At 55.0% G+C, this 17,381-nt stretch overlaps 1 protein-coding gene across 3 annotated transcripts in view; it reads left to right on the top strand.

Annotated features, from left to right (window-relative positions):
- Nucleotides 1–17,381, top strand: part of XXYLT1 (xyloside xylosyltransferase 1) — a 37,196-nt gene that overhangs the window by 590 nt on the left and 19,225 nt on the right. Inside the window, exons 1-2 of one of the 3 annotated variants that reach the window (XM_074877490.1) lie at nucleotides 381–466; nucleotides 5,907–6,054. In XM_074877490.1, the coding sequence (XP_074733591.1) occupies nucleotides 5,964–6,054 (91 nt within the window). In that variant the 5' untranslated portion in view covers nucleotides 381–466; nucleotides 5,907–5,963. The other 2 variants (XM_074877489.1, XM_074877488.1) reach the window with 2 other exon arrangements.

The following is a 17,381-nucleotide window of genomic DNA, read 5'->3' as shown; positions in this document are numbered from 1 at the left end:
CCGCAAGGCGCGGGGAGCCCCGGTCTCCTGAAATGAAACTTTCTCAGCGGAGGGCCCTTGCTGCAGCTCCCGCAGAGGGTCCTTGCTTCCCCGCTGTGCGGGAGAAGGCTGCGCCTCTCCCCAGCCTCACGAACCTGGCCAAGGGCTCGTTCTGTGTGAGCTGAGGCCCTGCGCTCCCTGCTGCTGCCAGCTCCAGGTGTCCTCGGATTTTCTCACCCAGGGCTGGTGGCTGCGTGGCCTGGGAGCACCTCTGGGAAACCCCTCTGCTGGAGGAGAGCAGTGGCTCAGAGCGAAGCTGCTCCTCTTCCAGAGGCCCTGTCGTTGGTCCCGGTTCAGCGCCTCGGCACGAGGACCACGTGCGCTCATGTGGAGATGGTTTCCCAAGAGGTCCTGCAGGACTGTGATCAGAAAAGGCTGTTGCTCTGCTGCTCGTGGCTCTTGAAAAAGGAGTGGAGAGCTGGCAAAGGTGGGAACGCTTCCATGTGTGAATGTTCGTCCTACTACCTGCCAGAGGAATGGTTCTGCCTCCCAAAACTGTAGTCAGTGCAGTCCATGCAAAGTCAGGCTTTCCTTCGCATTCAACAGGTGTCTGAAAACTGGAGGAGTATTAAGTTGAGACTCCAGGTAACGTGACTCTCCTGTCCTGAGGTGCTGCCGCAGAGTGTTGCTTATAATCGTCCTCTACTTCTGTAACTTTTAACTTCTTATCTGTGAGATACTTAACGTTGGCTGAACTCTGCTGAGATGTAACTAGGGGTGTAACATTAGTGTTGTTCATACAGATCACTTGTTGATAAATAATCCTCCCTCTCCTTTTCCTCAAACAGCCCTTTACTAGCGCTCAGTCAGGTCAGTATCTGCGGTGGGTAACCTGCTCAGTGCTGGCCGTGCTGGGCTCTCGGGCGGGGAGGGTGTGCACAGCCACCTCAGGAGCATCCCTCCCTGCTGCAGCGGGGTGGGCTGGCGGTGCCCCGTGACAGTGCAGTGCCACAGCCTAGCTGCGGTTTGTTCTGTCCTGTCCCCTGGAGTGGGAGGACCCCCGAGCCACCACAGCCTGCAGATCCCTGGCAGCCACCCCTCTGTGCCTGTGGCTGTCCGACTGCTGTCTGCTCTTCTCAGAAACCAGACTCCTCTGCGGGCAGCTTGGCCAGCAGTTCTCCAGGGGGATGCGGGCTTGCAAGTTCAGTGTTGCATGAGGTGGGGGTGTGCAGTGAGGTGTCTGTTGCAGGGTGGGCCTCTGTAGGCGCTGTGGACTCGCAGTAACGCCTGGCTCACGGCTCGGTGAGTAGGTCTTGCACCAGAACTGATCTCTTGGGTGTAAGCGAGCCGCATGGTCTGGAGGGCTCAGGTGGGATCTCACTGGGATCTGCGCAGCCAGGCAGCTGCTTCCCTCTCTGCCGGCACAACCTGACATGTCCTGGCTCCGTTAGCTGGCCTGTGGTTGGCACTACCCTTCTGATCTATCCACTTACCTGTTTTTAGGTAGAGTTCCTAGTACAGAGCAGAGGCTGTTGCCTGTTTCTCAAGCATACAGCCTCACCACTAATACTGTGGTAGCGTGTGATACACCAACAAGTGACAGCACCTCTTTATTCCTGCTGTAGCCTACCCCATTCCGCCTCTATCAGCAGGAAACATTGCCCTAACCTGGACCCTTGGTGCTGCTAAAACATCGAAGGCGGTTGATCCTGATGCTCAGGTAGCTCCAGCAGTAACCGATCTCCATCCTGAGACTTCTCCTTTCCTGCTCCTTGGGGCATCCCCAGAACACTCTCCAGAGGTCCTCATGCAGTTTTCCTAGAGCAGTTTTCCCAGAGACGAGGCCAAGGCAGGATTGATAAACACCCTCAACTTTACTTCATGAGGATGTGATTTGGGCTCTGCTTTTGGAGCTTTCCTTGCCCTCCCCTCCCAGCAGAGCTGAAATCATTTGGGTCCTCTGTTAGACTGAAGCCCAGGAATCAGACCTGGATCCCAGCCCTTGGGGAAGGTCATGGGCCAGCTCTCGTCTCTCCCTAAGCAAATCCAGGAACTTTCAAAATCTGGAGAGTGAAGGAGCAGGCGGCAGCCTGCCCAGGCAGCGTGCGGAGGGGAGAGCAGAGGTTGGGACGCACCGTGGTGGGGTGTGTGGGAGCAGCTTAGGCACGGGACCCTCCCTGCTGGCAGGGCAGGGCAGGCCGGGGCTGTCCCAGTCACGGGACAGTCGTTGCATGGCGTCAGCGGGCCCACAGTGCCTGTACAGATGTGTCCCAGATGTGGAGCTGGGAGCGCAGCGTGCCGACTGAGCGGCAGATGGAGCTGGTGCTCCGCCATGTGGTGCCTGCGTGGCTTTTTGGCGCGGGGTGGAGAGCGGCGGGGACAGAGGGAGTTGGCCGGGAAGCACGCGTGGGCAGCCGTGCCAGGGCTGAGCACCACCCCGCACACCAGCACCCAGCCAGGGCCTGGCCTTCCCGGCCATGCCTTGACCTCTGCGCCCCAGCTTGCGGGGTTTATGGGCTTTTATGGGCTTTTTTTCCTGGGCTTTTACCAGGGCTTTTATGCTTGCAGTTGCAGAGAGCGCGTCCTGTCCTGTGGGTTCCAGGGTGATCTTTGCAGCCTCTCCTGCTTCCCAGCGAGCGGGAAGTGCGCGGGAGCAAGCCCAGGCATGTCTGAGCGGCCGATACTGTGCTTACAAAGAGCCCCGACTCACCCCGTTTCCTGCAACTCTGGGCTGCGTGCTGACTCCTTGTGCTGATTCATATCACTTATTTATTCCGTTCCCCTCTGAGAATAAAATTAACTGCATGCTCTGCTTGTTGCTCTTCCTGGTTGCTTGTTTAGATCAGCGCCATGGAGGATGCTGCCAAACGCTGACTCCTCTGTGGGGCCGGTGCTGCGCAAAGACGTGCCGGGGTGAATGTAACTGAGGTGCCGTGACCCCGCGCTTACAGGAGAGCTGCAAAGATACCCAGCACGAGAAGGAGGGAAAGTTAAAGAGAAACAAAATGTGGGTTGTTTTTTCGTAGTGAATCAGTTGAAAGGGTCTTTTTTCGGTGTGGGACATGTGTTTACAAAATTGTGCTTGCACGGGAAACCCCTGGAACTTACTTTTCTTAATGTCCTCAACAAACATCAGATTTAGCTATGGGGATTTACTGAAAGCTGCTACACAAATAAATAACAAAGTACAAAATTAGCAGCAGATCAACAAGCTGTGCTAAAGTCAGCAGCGTGGAGAGGAGAAGCCCTTGCAGTCCTGGAGAGGCTGGCCAGCCTGTGGCTGCGGAAGGAAGATTCAGCTGCTCAGGAGTTTGCTTTGCAGAAGTGCCTAACCAAAGAGTGGGCAAAAGACACACATTTTCCTGTTTTCCTTGGCAGGGGAGGGAGGGCGGATGATGCTGTGTCTGGAGTTTTCAGGAGTATTTTTCCCATGATTTTTGTCCACTGGTGGCCCCTTTTGGCACTCTGCTCATTTCAGAGGTGACTGGAATCGGTTTGACTTTTTTTCCCTCTGCTCAGCTGTTTCCTATGTGCTGTGCAGACCTCAGGCTGCCTTTGCTGGGTGCAGAAGGGTGGTTACAGGTGCTGTATTTCTCCTCCATGCTTCTCCAGTCCAGCCAGACCCCGAAGCTGCCCCCATCAAGCTGGGCTGGGAGGAGAGCATTGCGCATCCCAGTGGTGCTGGTGCTGCTCAGCTCCATGCGCAGGCGGTCAGTGTCTTTGCACCCGGAGAGTAGCGATGGTTTGCTGTGTTCAGTCACCTGGGATTGCTGCTGGCAGCAGCATGTGGTGCTGCCGCTGATCTGCTCCCTGTAGCCGTGCTGCTCTCCCACCCGCTCCTGCGGTGCTGCCAGTGCTAACCGCGATGGCAAAGCCTGCCAGGGCTGGGGCGAGATGCTGCCGTAATGTTACTGGTAGCAGAGTTTCCTCGCCTGCGGTGTCTTGGGGAATATGCTGTGCTATCTAAAGCCAGGTGTGGCTGCTGATGAGCTCTCCCAATGCACTTTCCTGGTACATGTTGTTCTGTGTTTTTCCTGCTGTCCTGCAGGCGCTTGGCCCCGAGCCCAGCAGCCGGGACGCCAGCAGCGTGGCCACCCCGCTGAGGGACGTGCTGGCCACAGAGCCTGCGTGAGGGCTCTTGTACAGTGCCCAGCTGACAGCAAGGACCAATGGGCAAGGATGGGTGTTTGGGGTGCCCTTCCCAGGAGGGTGGCAGTGGGGACTCCACTGTGGCTGCCCTCCAGTGGTAGCCCACTATGGGCTCGGCCATCGTGCCCGGGGTCAGGATGGGCCCATCACCTTGCCTTGGGTGTACTGTGGGTCCCACAAGCGGCTCCCCGGCTCTGGTGAGCTCGGCTCTGATATGAGGGCACTTTGCTCTGGGTAATGTTTTCTGCAAGAAGGTGTGGGAGGAAGAAGCTCCACACTGCTCACTGCCTCCACCTCTGTGCCAGCCTTGCTGGGTGTCAAAGCAGCCCCTTGGGCATCCCATAGAGAGGATGGTCATTGCACCAGCTTGGGCTCCAGAGACGCCTTTTCCTCTGAAGTTCTTGACTTGGTTTAGGCTGGTTGTTTGGGTTTTTTTTAAATAAAAAGCAAATGGTCCATCCTGCACTTCTAAGTATATAGTGCAGGTCTCCTTGTTCTTAAGCAGATGAAGTTTCAATAGGGAAAAGGATAAAACAATAGCACCATTGAACAGCTTAGTTTGGAAGGGACTGTGGAGATCATGGGGCTGAGTTGCCTGCTGAAGGCAAGACCAGCTCGGGAAAGTGTCTCGGTATCCCTCAAACAAGGGCTATAGGCTCCCCTTTCCAAAATTCAAGTACTGCTGCAAAATTGTGTCCTCGCTGGCCTTCAGTTCCTGCAGGGCTCTTCCTGCTTTCCCTGGCCTGAAGAAGGCGGCGCGACCTTGAGTCTCCACACTGGAATTCCTGCACTCCCCTTTATCCGCACTGGGGTCACGTCCCTTGTCTCTCTTAATTACCCTGAAAATCCCTCTGGTTATCTTGTGTGATTCAGTGACCTGTGTCCTTCTGTGTGTATAATGAGCATCAGGCTGCCTGAAAGTTCCTGTTCCTCGGACTTTGACCAAAATTAATTATAAGCTTGTAAAATTTCAGTAGCTGACAAGGTACATTTGCCATTGCTCCTGTTTCTGGCCTGTAGCCACAACCTGCGCAGGCGGGCCAGGACCGATGCTGGTGCATGGGCTCCAGGAGGGCTGAGGAGTGCAGAGCGCCAGCAAAGCTCCAGCACAAGCAGGCTGAGGTCCATCTAGAGAAGTTGCTCAGCTCTGCTGCAGCTCCTGATGTTTGGATTTTCATTGGCATGCTGTGGCCTGTCCTCCCCTTCCCCCTCCAGCCCCAGCGGGACGTGCTGCAGAGCTTGCCTCCACACCGGGCTGAGGCTCAGGAAATCCGGGCTGCGTCCCTGGCCCTGTCGCAGCCCGCCTCTGTAGCAGGGAGCGAGTCTTGGTCCTCAGGGTAAGTGACGTGGTCTGGATTGCCTCAAAACGGCAGGGTGCCAGATCCTGGAGCAAACCGTCATCTCTTCTGATGGGCTCCATATGGGAGACCAGATACATGGTTGCACTAGGCAGTGGAAACAGACCAGAAAAAAAACACAGAATATTGAAAACACTTGATTGTGTGAGTGGATTCAAGTCTGCCCATCTCACAGTTATGAAATGGCTGTAAAAATCCTTCCCTCCTTTCCCTGCCATACTTAGCGGGCTCTCATGGCAGGGGAGCGTGCAGGGGCCGGGGCAGTTGGGCCCCTTTGTGCAGTGGCAGTGCCACCAGCAGTATTTGTGCTTTAACAACCTCCCCCCCTCACCCGTGCAGGTGCAGGCTGAGCAAAGGCTGCCAGCGCTGGGCCAGTCCCCAGAGGCGGTGGCTCAGTGGTGTTTCTGGTGTCTCTCCCAGGTAATAGTCCATGATGTGAATGAGCTGACAGAAAAGCTGTTTCCAATCGTCGAAGCCATGCAGAAACACTTCAGCGCTGGATCAGGAACCTACTACAGCGACTCAATCTTCTTCTTGTCGGTTGCAATGCATCGCATCATGCCCAAAGGTAAGCCACCGCCGCGCTGCCGCAGCAGCCACCTCCAGCAGCACAGGCTCTCTTGTTCTTCTGCATGGAGATGTTATCTGGTGCTATTTGAAATGCAAAAAAAGTTAATATACTTTTGGGGTGGGATCCTGGTCTTCTGCTCCTTCCTGCAGAATGACAGACCCTGCAGTCCAAGAGTGCGCCCATCCAGGTCTCCTGGTGTGAGTGGTGGGAGGTTATCCATGCCGCACGGCAGCTGGCCTGCCCTCATGCCCTGAAATGGTTGGAGAGGTGAGACAGGAGCAAGCGTGCTTGCCCTGTGTGTGTTTACAGCCCCCCTTTGCCTTGTGGTGTCAGCAGAAAGAGGTACCACATGCTTATGGTGCAGCTGTGTGCTAACCAGCATCAGCAGAGAGTGGCTGTCGAGCCTTTCCTCTTGGCTTCAGGGAGCTCTTGGAAAGCACTGCTGATTAGCAGCCACTGATCACTTAAGTTTCCTTATTGTGCCTTTGCTCTGCTGTTATTGAGTGCAGGGACAACAATAAATCTGCAGGAAAACAAGGCAGCTGGCAGAAAGGGCTTGGCTCAATTGATGCCATTCTTTCCTTCCCGGCTGCGCACGGCTGCTTCTCCTAGGACCAGCATGCTCTCTAGCCTTGGACTGGTCGCACGAGGAGGGTGTTGCATCCCTGGGCTCCAAACCCCTTCCCTGGAGCTCCCCCAGCCCTGCCCATCCCTTCTTAGCACTGGTCCCTGGGCTCTCCCAGCCAGCTGCCTCGCTGGCCTGATGCACCGATGATGGCCGCGTCCCTTCCGGGGCTGGCCACGTGCCCTCCCTGAGCCACAGCAGGGTGCAGGTGGCGTGGTGGCAGGGAGCCCTGTGGTCCTGCCTGACCATACACGTGCCCCAGGAGGAGATGTCCAGCTTCTTGAAGCTGTTTGTGGATGGCATGCGGTGGTGGTCTTTTCCCACGTGTGTGTTGCTGAAATAGCTGTTCCCGTGGCTAGCACCGCCAGCACCAGCAGCTCCCTCGGCATCTGGAGCCTCTGCCCAGCCATAATATTGCCTCCAGTCTGCCTACTATGGATCCCAGGCTCAGTCATGCTCTTGCTGGGATGTGAATGTGTGCCACTCCCCTGTGCCCCTGCTGAGCCCTGTCCCAGTTTGACTTTGCCCAGTAGCTCCTGCCTCAGCATTGGTTCGTAAGGCTTCCTCTGGACTTGCCCCATCCTCCTGGCACAGCCATCCCATGCTCCTTAAACAGCCGGGCAGTGGTGTTTAATTTGTGCGGGCAGGCAGGGAGGTGGCTTGCTTCATCCCCCCGGGGGGCTGTGGGGCGAGGTGGCCCCGAGGGTCCCATCCAACCCCTGCCAATCATTGCTCCCTGGGCTCCAGTGAATGTGCTGTACTTCGCTCTCCATTAGACTTGGGTAATTTTTTTGTGTGTCTGGTGATGTCTGCATGGCGAGTGCTTTGAAGTATGCTGCATACAAATGACAGTATTAATGCTGGCTAATTCACTCCTCCCGATTCCCTACCCTGTCTTTACCGTGTGCTAAAGATATATCCATGTCGTGCCGCCTGCCAGCAAGAAGCTGCGCAGCCTGAAATGCCTTTTCTCAGTTTGTCAACCCACGAGTTGTCTTGTCTCTTGGAAAGCTTGTTTGCTGTCCCTCAGCCTGACGGGGCTTTCAGTGGTCTGGGGCACAGGATGTTTAAAGAGGCATTTTTACAGTTTCATGAGCTTAGTTTTTGTTTCAGAAGCTGCTAGTAAAGCTGATTTATATTTCCCTTGCAGGGGAGGTCAGATTTACTGCGGTGGGTGCCTGGTGATTTATGGGGCTGGCAGGGCTCCCCAGCCCCTTCCCTGAACAGCCGGCACTGGACGGGAGGCAGCAGGGAAGGCAGCAGCTCTGCTGCCTGCTCATAGGCTTGCAGGTGGCATGGCCATGGCACGGGGCTCCTGCCATTCTCCTGGCTCTGACAAACCAGCCTCTACTGGCATGAAGAAGCCATTTGGCTAAGTTGGAGGAGAAAGGACTAATCCTTTTCAGGCAATATTGGCGTTTTTCCTGGTGCATTTCTGTGCCGTTTCACCTGCCCTGAATGCTGTGTCTTTTTGCGCACTTCTGCAGGCACATCTGGCTCCACAGTGTTAGCACCACTTTTTTGTGGAAGCCAGATTTGATTGGAAGTTTAAGCATCCTCCAGCAGAAATGAAGGCTCTGATCTGAATATTAAACTCATGGATGTTTGTTTGCATTTGTATTAATCAGTCTATAGGTTTTTTTTCAACAGCTAGCAGCCTTTGCATTAAAGTTGCCTGGCTTTAGTTTCCCAAATTTATCATTTTCTGAAGGGAGGCATTTCCATGGCATCATGACTCAGTGATTTGTTTGGAGCCTTGGGGTTGTGATGGGGCACTGACTTTGCAGACTGATGGCACTGAAAACTGAACGCCAGGGTTATTTTTTTTAAAAAAAAAAAAGACTTTTGTGGAACACGTGCTGACTGCGTGTGTATTGCACTGAGAATAAATGGGTTTTGCCACTCAGATGCTCTGTCTTTCACTGTTGCTTGGGACCCTTGCCCAAAAAACTTCAGATCTAAAACCTGCAACTGCCAAACTGTAATATAACAGCTTCTTAGCTAGTGTAAATCATGGTACTCTCTTGCTTTAAATGTCTTACATCAGTGGAGTTAATCTGATTTAAACCAGCTGGGGACTTGGTATGCAGTGTGCAGAAGTGCAGACTGCATAACTCTTGTCTGTGCTTGAGGCTCATAAATCTTGTTTTAATGTGGTGTGGCCAGGCCTGAGGAGCTGGAGGAGGGCTTGATGCATCGCAATGGTTCCACAAGGGAGAAGTGATGGGAAAGTTACACAGAGAGAGGACGAGCAGGGTTCAGGCTTAGGAGGAGCTGCCAGGATGAGGACGATGCCAGCATAAAATGGTCTTGGGACATGCAGAACAGTGCTGGGAGGAGGAAGGGGGACAAGGACTCAGACCTTTTTACTTTCCTTTTCAGTATGCCCATCCAGAGGTGGCCTCTCACTTCCTGACTGGCTTTGATCCCTCTAATCATTTGTCATTTTAGTCGTGTAACTTAAAAGGACCCAGCAAGCTTTTTATCGCCCTCCTTACGGACACGTGAAGGAGTAATGTCTGGGCAGGTCTGCTTGGCAGGCAAGATCACGGGACAGGCTCCTGGTGCCGCCACTGGCGAGGGGAGGAGGAGCTGGGGTGGCAGAGGCGGGCAGCCTGGGGAAGCTATGGGCTCCCCAGGGAATTCTTGCCCCACATCCTTGTAGTTTTCAGGGAGAATTAGTTTAGCAACTGGATGTCTGCAGCAGCTGGTGGGTCGAGGGAGAGACATTAGCGTCCAGCAGCTTGGGCAGAGCTTTGAAAACTGCCGTTGGTGTTTGACTCCATTGGTTTTGCTGACCGTGCTGCAGCAGGATGACCCCGTGGGAGAAGAGAAGGAGCAGAGAGAAAACAGGACAGGACAGAGGAGCAGCTTTGTGGCTTACCTCTGCCAACTTGGACAGAGGAGTGGAGTCTGTTAGCTCAGGGGAGTCTCTGAAGCTTGTCTGGAGGTACCATACCTCACGTGGAGTGAGGGTGTTTAGCAGAACTTGACTGAAGATGGTATTTGACAAGCTGGAGGCAGCAGGGTTTCCTGGCTAGTAGGAACAGCTGGCAGTCTTCCTGGGGGTAGCATCATCTCTGAACACGGTCTTCTTCCCTGCCTGGCAGCATGTGGGGGAGCACTCAGGGTTTCCCTCTCACTGACCGGCCCAGCCTGAAGGCAGAAGCCCTGACAAAGGAGGGGGGAGATGAGCATGGGGTGCTCATGCCGTGCATGAGGTTAGCCCTTGTACAGCATGCTGCATCTTCCAGGCGCTGCCAAAGCACTAACTCGTTAATCCTGGTACATCTCTGGGTCTCCAGGGAGAGGAACGCAGCTCTGCTCCCCCAAAGCTGGTGGGGTGCAGCTGAGCAGAGCTATGGCTGGGATGTCTGCCCAGAGAGGGACTGCCAGCGAAGACAGACCCCCTGCTTGTGCTGACGTGGCTCTGTGTCTTCACACGGGCAGTGGAGGGAAGAGTGCAGAGCAGGATGGAGCGTGACTGCAATGTTTAATTCCACTAATGGGATCTCTTACAAGCATATGTATAGAATTAGGCTTGGAGATCTCCAGGAAAGCAGCTTAACAGGATGGTTCCTCCTTGTGCCCAGCCTCTCTTCTGCTTTGGTGTCTTCTCCATCCCAGAGGTGACTCGTGTGCTTGCAGAAGGCTCTGAGAGCAGACAGCAAGAGCCATCAGAAGGTGTCTAGCTAACAGCCAGGGAGAGACGCAAATTCTGTTTGGCCCACCCTCAGCCTGTTCTAAATACATTGGAAGTACGGGACCGAGAAGGGGAAGAGAGCCAGTTCCCTGTCTGGTTTATTCTGGTGTTAGGAATCTGGGTGTGAAAGTGAACGTGTTGGAAAATATTTGGGAGAAGATATTTGGTGAGGAAATACTTGACCTAATTATCACTATTGGAATTGGTGAGGTGAGATATGACTAAATTATTAAGGTCACTGGTTGCAGTGCTTACAAGAGGCAGTGGAGAAGAGAAGTAGGAGCTGGGTGGTACTCTACTGTGAAGACACACCTGGGGACATGCTGACTGAAAACTCAGGAGCTTGTTCTGCAGGTGTTTTTGATAAGGTTATTCATCAGGGGCTCCTAAGGGAACTAAGCAGCAGTGGGAGAAGTGGGTAAGTTTCTGTGTGACTAAACACAGGTGAGGAGCTACAAGGAAGGAGAACAGAGCAGGACTATATTGCTGAAATTTATGGCATATCAACATGGTCCTTTGGAAAAAACCTGACAGATGTTCAGAGAAGAGCAGTGGCTTCTGTAGAGGACAAACCTGGCTGACTGGGACCCTCCGGTCTGGGAGAGGGCTGGCTGAGGGGATTACAGTATGGTCTGGGAAGCCATGAGCTGTGCGAGGTGGATGTTTGTACAAGAACTGGGGGGCATCAAAGTTGGTGAGAGGTGGGTTTAAAAGAGCGAGTGCAGTGATCTGTGGAGCTCCTTGCTGCAGGACGGTGTAGATGCTGGGCTGCCTCATGGAAGAGGAAATCATTGCAAGTGGCTGTCTTGATAGACACCAAGCCTTGGGATCTTCCCAGGCTGTGAGCTGTGCAGGAGCATGTTGGGGGGAATGTGGTTGTGTGTGGTGGGGGGAAACACAGCAGCTGTTGCAGGTGAATAAGCAGGACTGTGTCCAGGGAAGCAGCCGCTGGCGGGGAGCTGTGCCATCGGCTTCAGAGCGGGTGTCTGGGCTCAACATCTGAGACACACCAGGATGAAATGGGAGGTCCAGTGGTCTCCCTGGCCTCAAACTCTGAGCAGGACAATTTCTCTAGCTCATTATCAACGGCTGTACTTATTATTAAGCATAGACCAGATTATAATGATGTTTGTCCAAGCTGCCTGTTAATGACCAAGCCCCAGGCCTCTTGGGGTTTGGTGCTCTTTGCAGCAGGCTCCAGCTGCTGGCTCCGGCTTGGTCTCCCACGAAACTGATATCAGCCTTTCCCTGCTCCGGGAGTCACAACAGCCTCTGTGAGCATCAGCTTACGCCTTTCCCACCGAGTGGAGCTGGAGGGAGGGCAAAGGCCAGGGAGGAAACGTGTTAGAGTGAGCACTGAGCTGTGCTCTGCCTTCTCAGTGCACCTTGCCTGCGCCGAGGCCGGGCACCCGCAGCACTCCTGCCGCTGGCTGTGGAGGTGGAGAGCCTGGGAGCCCGGGGGAATGGGTTAAGCAGAGAGGTGTCAAGAAAATAGTCTGTTTGCTGGAACAACGCCTTCACAAGTAACTGTCTTCTGCTAGTGTACTTCTGTAAAAGCAGGCAGGCAGCATCCTGAAAACATTGTTTATTGCATTTGTAGATGTGCGTGCATGAGGGTTCGCCACTGCAGCTGCAACATTCGAATCCATAATGCAGGATTGCCCGGGTCAGGCTTTGTTTGCCCGCGGTACCAGGTGACTGCACCCAATGTTTCCCCTCAACAGCACCTGTGAACAGTGAGTTGCCATGCACTAATCCTGCATCACAGGATGAACAAAGAAAATGCACATCAGAGATCTGTAAGGTGGAGCCCAGCAGAGGGAGATGGGGAAGCATCATCTCCTCTTCTTCCTCCTGTCAGCTGCAGAGCAATTCCTGGTGTACGGTGCAGCTACCCCCAGAACTCAGCAACTTACATGGTAATAAATGAGCATTCTGAGAGTGCGTCACTCCCGATCCTTTCCTGATAGCTGAGTGTTGCCATCATTGCTGAGCCCCACCACATTGGGGATATGCAGAGATGCAGCGGGTTGGGAGAGTGCTAGGAGGAGAGTGCCTGTGTCCCAGATGCTCCAGGCCTGATGGTGTGTTATCAAAGCAGAGATGTGAAGAGGCACAGAAAATTGGAGTCTATGGTGGAGTTGTGGGAGATGGCCCCAGAGCCACGTGCTCCCAAGCCGCAGTTCCCACAGGATGCTGCAGTAGCTGAAGGGTTTATTTTCTGGCAAAAATGTTTCCATCTTTAAAGGAATGGAGGGAGTGTTAATAGTTTCTGGTGTGCTCTCATAACCTCTCTCCCTGCTTCGTGCCGCAGCCACGTGAAAAACAGCCAGATTCCTTCCCCAGCCTGTCTCTGGGCTGCACGCACTCATGTCAGATCCTGTGATGAGTAGAGAAGAGGCTGGAGTGATGGATTTGTAAGCAATAGGGAGAGCGGTGCCAGCCATTGTTCCTTGCTGGGGCGAGCCTCTTGTGCCGTGGGAGTTGTTTTCATGGTGCTTTTTGGGAGCAGGCAACAGCAGACCTCTAAATAAGCCAACTCCAGTTAAATGCCAGAGGCTGTGGCCTTGTAGGGGCATCCTCACCTGCCAAAAGGAGATGCTAACCCCGTCCGATTGCCTGCAGGATGTGCCTCTCCTGGCAGGAGAGTCCCTTGACCCCAGCCCTGCTGCAGAGGAGCCGGTGGGAAGGGCTGCTGTGATGAGGGGCATGTGGGTGCTGCTCAGCAGGTACCCAGCAGCCCCTCAGGTGCTTTGGCATGGCAGAGGCCCTTCCCTGCAGCACCACTGCCATTGGGGGCCAGCATGACCTGCAGTCCCCAGGGCTGGTGTCACTTCTCATCATTTCCACTGGCCGCACCTCGCTGCGGTGCCACCATCGATTATTTTTGGATGTCCTAGATCTGTCAGGCCGGGACAGGCGTGTGCAGCTGTTTCCCCGTTCCCCACAGAGCAGCAGGGTCTCTGCGCCCCATGCTGCGGGTGGCTGCTGCCCTCCTCCCTCCCCAGCCAGCCCCGCTCCCCTGTCCCCAAAGGGTGGAAGCTGCTGGGTGTCACCTGGAGTTGATGCTGGGGCTGCTCTCCCCCCAGCCTTGCTCCCCACTCTGGTCTAGCTCATTAGAGCTTAGCAGAAAGAAAAAAGGACAAAATCTGCCTGCAGCCCCTTCCCCCACCGTGTGCAGCTAATCAGGACATGAGCTCATCTACCTAAATGCATCTATTTTCCTGTATCTCTTCTTGGTTTCCCTTTCCATCTCACCCGCTTGTTACTTCACAGCTTTCTGTCCACACTGCTTAGTAATTTATGGCAACCTGGAATTTATTTTGTCTGATTAAAAGGTTTCCTGCTGCTCTTCCTCCAACCCCAAAAAGTGTCTTCACACTCCTGCCCCAGTGGCACTATATATTAAGTACACAATAAGCAGCACTTCCAGCTCCATCTTGAAAGCTGTCGTGTGCTCAGTGATGTCTCTGCCTTGGAGTCTGGTTAAGAGCCAAGGTGTTGAGCACCATTAAATATTAGTCCCTCAGACCTTGATGGATTACGAGGAGACACTTGGATGCACAGGAAAAATTAATTTCCTGGAACAAAATGCATCCATCTTCTTCTGACTCTTCCCTGTCCCTCTGGAGATGGCTGTAGGGTGTGGAGCAAGGCGAGCAGGGCGATGCTGCCATCAGTACCTGGGGCCATTGCTGCTGCACTAGACCCTTGAGCTCACCCAGGTGCCTGCCCTGTGTGGGTGGTAGGGATGATTTGTCATCTGTCTCTGGCAGGGAGCCTAATTTTTTAATTAACCAATAGGCTCAAATTGCTGTGCAACAGCCACTGCTCTGCTCTGCTGAGTGTCTAATCGGTGCTGCAGAAACCTGGTTAGTGGCCAAGGTGCTTGGGTATGTCCCCCCTGGCCTCCTGCCCTCCCTTGGCACCCTGTTTGCAGGGAGGGGAGGCTGTTTGATGGGGAGAGGTGCTGCTATGCTGCCCCAAGGAACAGAGGCGAGGACCTGTGTTTATGTGGGCAGCTGAAAGGTAAGCTGTCTGCACCTTGGCAAGCCCTGCTGGTGCAGGGGTTTGTAGGATTGTCTTATTCTGGGAGGGTGGGCTCAGGAGCAGCACCAAGTCCTGGGAAGGGGAAGGGGGACTGCAGCCCCTCCGGTCACCAGCACTCACAATAAGCTCTGTGGAGTGTGTTGTGCTTGCACACATGTGTGTCTGCCCCTGCCTCGGCTGCCTTCCTCTGGGCAAGGCTCTCCGGTGCTGTCGGGGTCAGCTGCGCAGGCAGCGGTGATTAATCCTGGAAGCAGAGGGGGAGACTTTGTGGAGAAAATAAGGCCTGGCAGGGGAAGCGCACAGCCGGAGAGGAAGCTGCTCACAGCCCTGCTGACAGCAGGAGGGAGAGAGGCCGGGGGCAGCCGGCAGTGCAGGGGGCTGAGCCAAGCACAGGGAACCTCTAATGAAAGGCAGGATGGAGAACCCAGCGTGTTTGTGTTAATAAACCATCCATATCCATGCTGGGGTTATTGTGGCACTGGCATCACTGCCTGGCACTGCAGCTGCGCTCGTGCTCTGCTCCCCACTGCAGCCGAGGCTTTTGGGGGCAGCTGGCGGCTGCTGCTGGGTAGCACCCTCCGGGTTGCACAAGGACCTTCCGGAGCCTGTTGCCTGCCCTGTGCCCATGCCTGGCCTGGGTGCTGGCTGTGGGAGTGGTGTTTTTCTTGGCCACACGTCCCTCTGAGCCGGCGAGGGCGGAGGATCCTGGTTTCACAGCCAGCACAGGCAGCTTTGCAGAGCCGTGTGTTGCTGCTGGCAGGCACGCTGCCCGCTGGAGCAAAGGCTTGCTGCCGCCCTGCTCCGGGAGGTTTATTGCCCAGGGCAGTGATCCGAAAGCTGCTGCCAGTCCTTCACAGCTCCCGCTTTCCTTGGGATCTCACCCTGTTGTGGTGGGGACAGCTAAAAAAACCTGGCTAAAAAAAAATCATGGGTAGTCAGAGCCAAACTCAAAGCGATGGAGAGAGGTGGAGGGGAAGCTATCCAGGTGTGCCCAGCATTTGCAGACCAGCAGTCCTGAGCCCTCCAGCCCTGCTGACCCCAACTCAGAGGGCCTGGGCCGCCCAGCCCTCTTCCTTCTGACGGTTCAAATCAAGTGGCAAAATGCACAGCTACCCCCTGGCCCTCCCGAGACCCCGGCAGCAGCCCTGCAGCACCCAGAGCTGCAGCCAGCAGGGGACACTCCCGTCCCTTCGCTGCGCAGTGTCCCCCATGCTGACTGCAGCTACTGCTGTCCCTGCAGAAGGGTCTCTGAGCTGCTCTGCATCTGACAGCTGTCTGTCCCTGCCCATCACCCTGCCCTCGCGAGGCTGTTGCCCCCCACGCTGTCCCCAGAAGGATAGAGGGGGCTCCTGCCTCCTTGTGTTGCAGGGCTCGCTGCTGCTGGCTCTGCGGGGAAAGGCGAAGCGCTGTGCCCAGGTTGTGCAGCACACACACGGTCATCAATCCCGCAGTGTCCTCCTTGATCTTGCCTCTTCTGCTCTGCATGGGTACAAAGTGCCAGCGTCTGGCCCCAAAAGTTGCTGCTGTGATGCAGAGGAGGTGCAGGGAGGTTGGCGTGCTCCCATCTGATACATGTCAGAGTCCTCCTCCTCATTGGCATGGTGGACCAGGGTTCTTAGGTCCTTAAAAACAGGTCTGTTGAGACAGGTGGAGAGCCCAGTGCAGAGGGTGAGGGAAGCAGAGCCAAATTGCCACCAGCATTGGTGATGGGCATCTGCCTCAGGAGCACGTGTGAGATGTGGGCACAGTGCAGCCTGGCTGGGCGGTGGCCTGTCCCCTTCTGCCATCCCACTGCTCCCTGCAGCATCTCCACTGCCAGACCAGCTGCAGGCAGGATTTTGTACTCTGAAGAGGGAGTTGAGCTTGTGCCAACACGAGCCTGTCAGTGGGCTGGAGAGCTACACCACCTCCAGGAGGTTTCAATTCTTTCTTCTTCTGCTCTAAAGCTGTTAAACCACTGCTCATTTAACAGCAATTAAGACCATGCCATTTGCAGGACAGCTTTTGCCCTTTGCGTTGTGATGGCAGCTCTCCATTTTGCTATTTGTTCCTGGACACAAGTTATTATTTTCACTCTTTTCCCCTCTCCACAGAGCGACAGTGGCTGCTGGTGGTGGCATGCCTCTGCCCCAGTCTGGCATGGTTTGTATGGAAGAAGAGGGTTTGGAGCCAAGGCCAGCGCTGACGCCCCAGCCCTGTGCCTGCTGTCCGGGCTTGGCTTTGCCAGGGTAGCAACCCTCATACAGAGAAAGTTGTTGGTAGGAGTGTGAATGAGTTTGCTTGCAGAATAGCCTGCAGAGGCCGGGCTGCGGGGCTTGGGCTCCCCACACCTACACCCAGGGGTGCCTGGTGTCCAGGAGGTTTGTAGCTCATGTAGGTGGCTCTCAAATTGCATGTTGTACTCCAGAGACTAGTTTTGGCCATCACTGGGCGACCTGTGGATGCCCCGACTGCTCATGGAGGGCGGCAGTATTGTCCGTGCCATGGGGGGTGCACACTGCTGCTGCTGCCTGCCTCTGCCCTGGCTGCCTGCGGCACTGGGGAGGCAGCGATTTGCTGGTGACAAAGGTGCTGGAGCAGAACAAGGCAAATAGCTGAGAAGGGCATCTCCTTTGCTCCCATCAGGTTTCTAGCTGGCAGCTGACGTTCCCAGAGCAGCCAAGGGAGTTGTGCCCACAGGCTTATGTGCTTGACAGTTTCCCCCAGGCTCTGTTCAGGCTCCTGCCTTTGCATTTCCTCTTCTCCTGACCCTCCATCCATCATTCATTCACTTTCCTGTAGTTTTAAATCCACTACTTAAATCTCTTGCAGGCCATTCCCTCGACTCAGCCTAGGGGAAAGTAGTCCTAGCCTACAGTCAGGCTGAAGGCTGCGTGTCAAGAAAGGCTGGAGGGGTAATATCCGCTGCAGGGCTGCTTGCTGCACAGCGTCCCAGAGCTCGGGCTG

This window comes from Strix uralensis, chromosome 9 (assembly GCF_047716275.1).
Source record: "Strix uralensis isolate ZFMK-TIS-50842 chromosome 9, bStrUra1, whole genome shotgun sequence".
NCBI lineage: Eukaryota > Metazoa > Chordata > Aves > Strigiformes > Strigidae > Strix > Strix uralensis.
The sequence above is the reverse complement of the archived record's forward strand: the minus strand, read 5'-3'. Positions and strand labels throughout refer to the sequence as shown.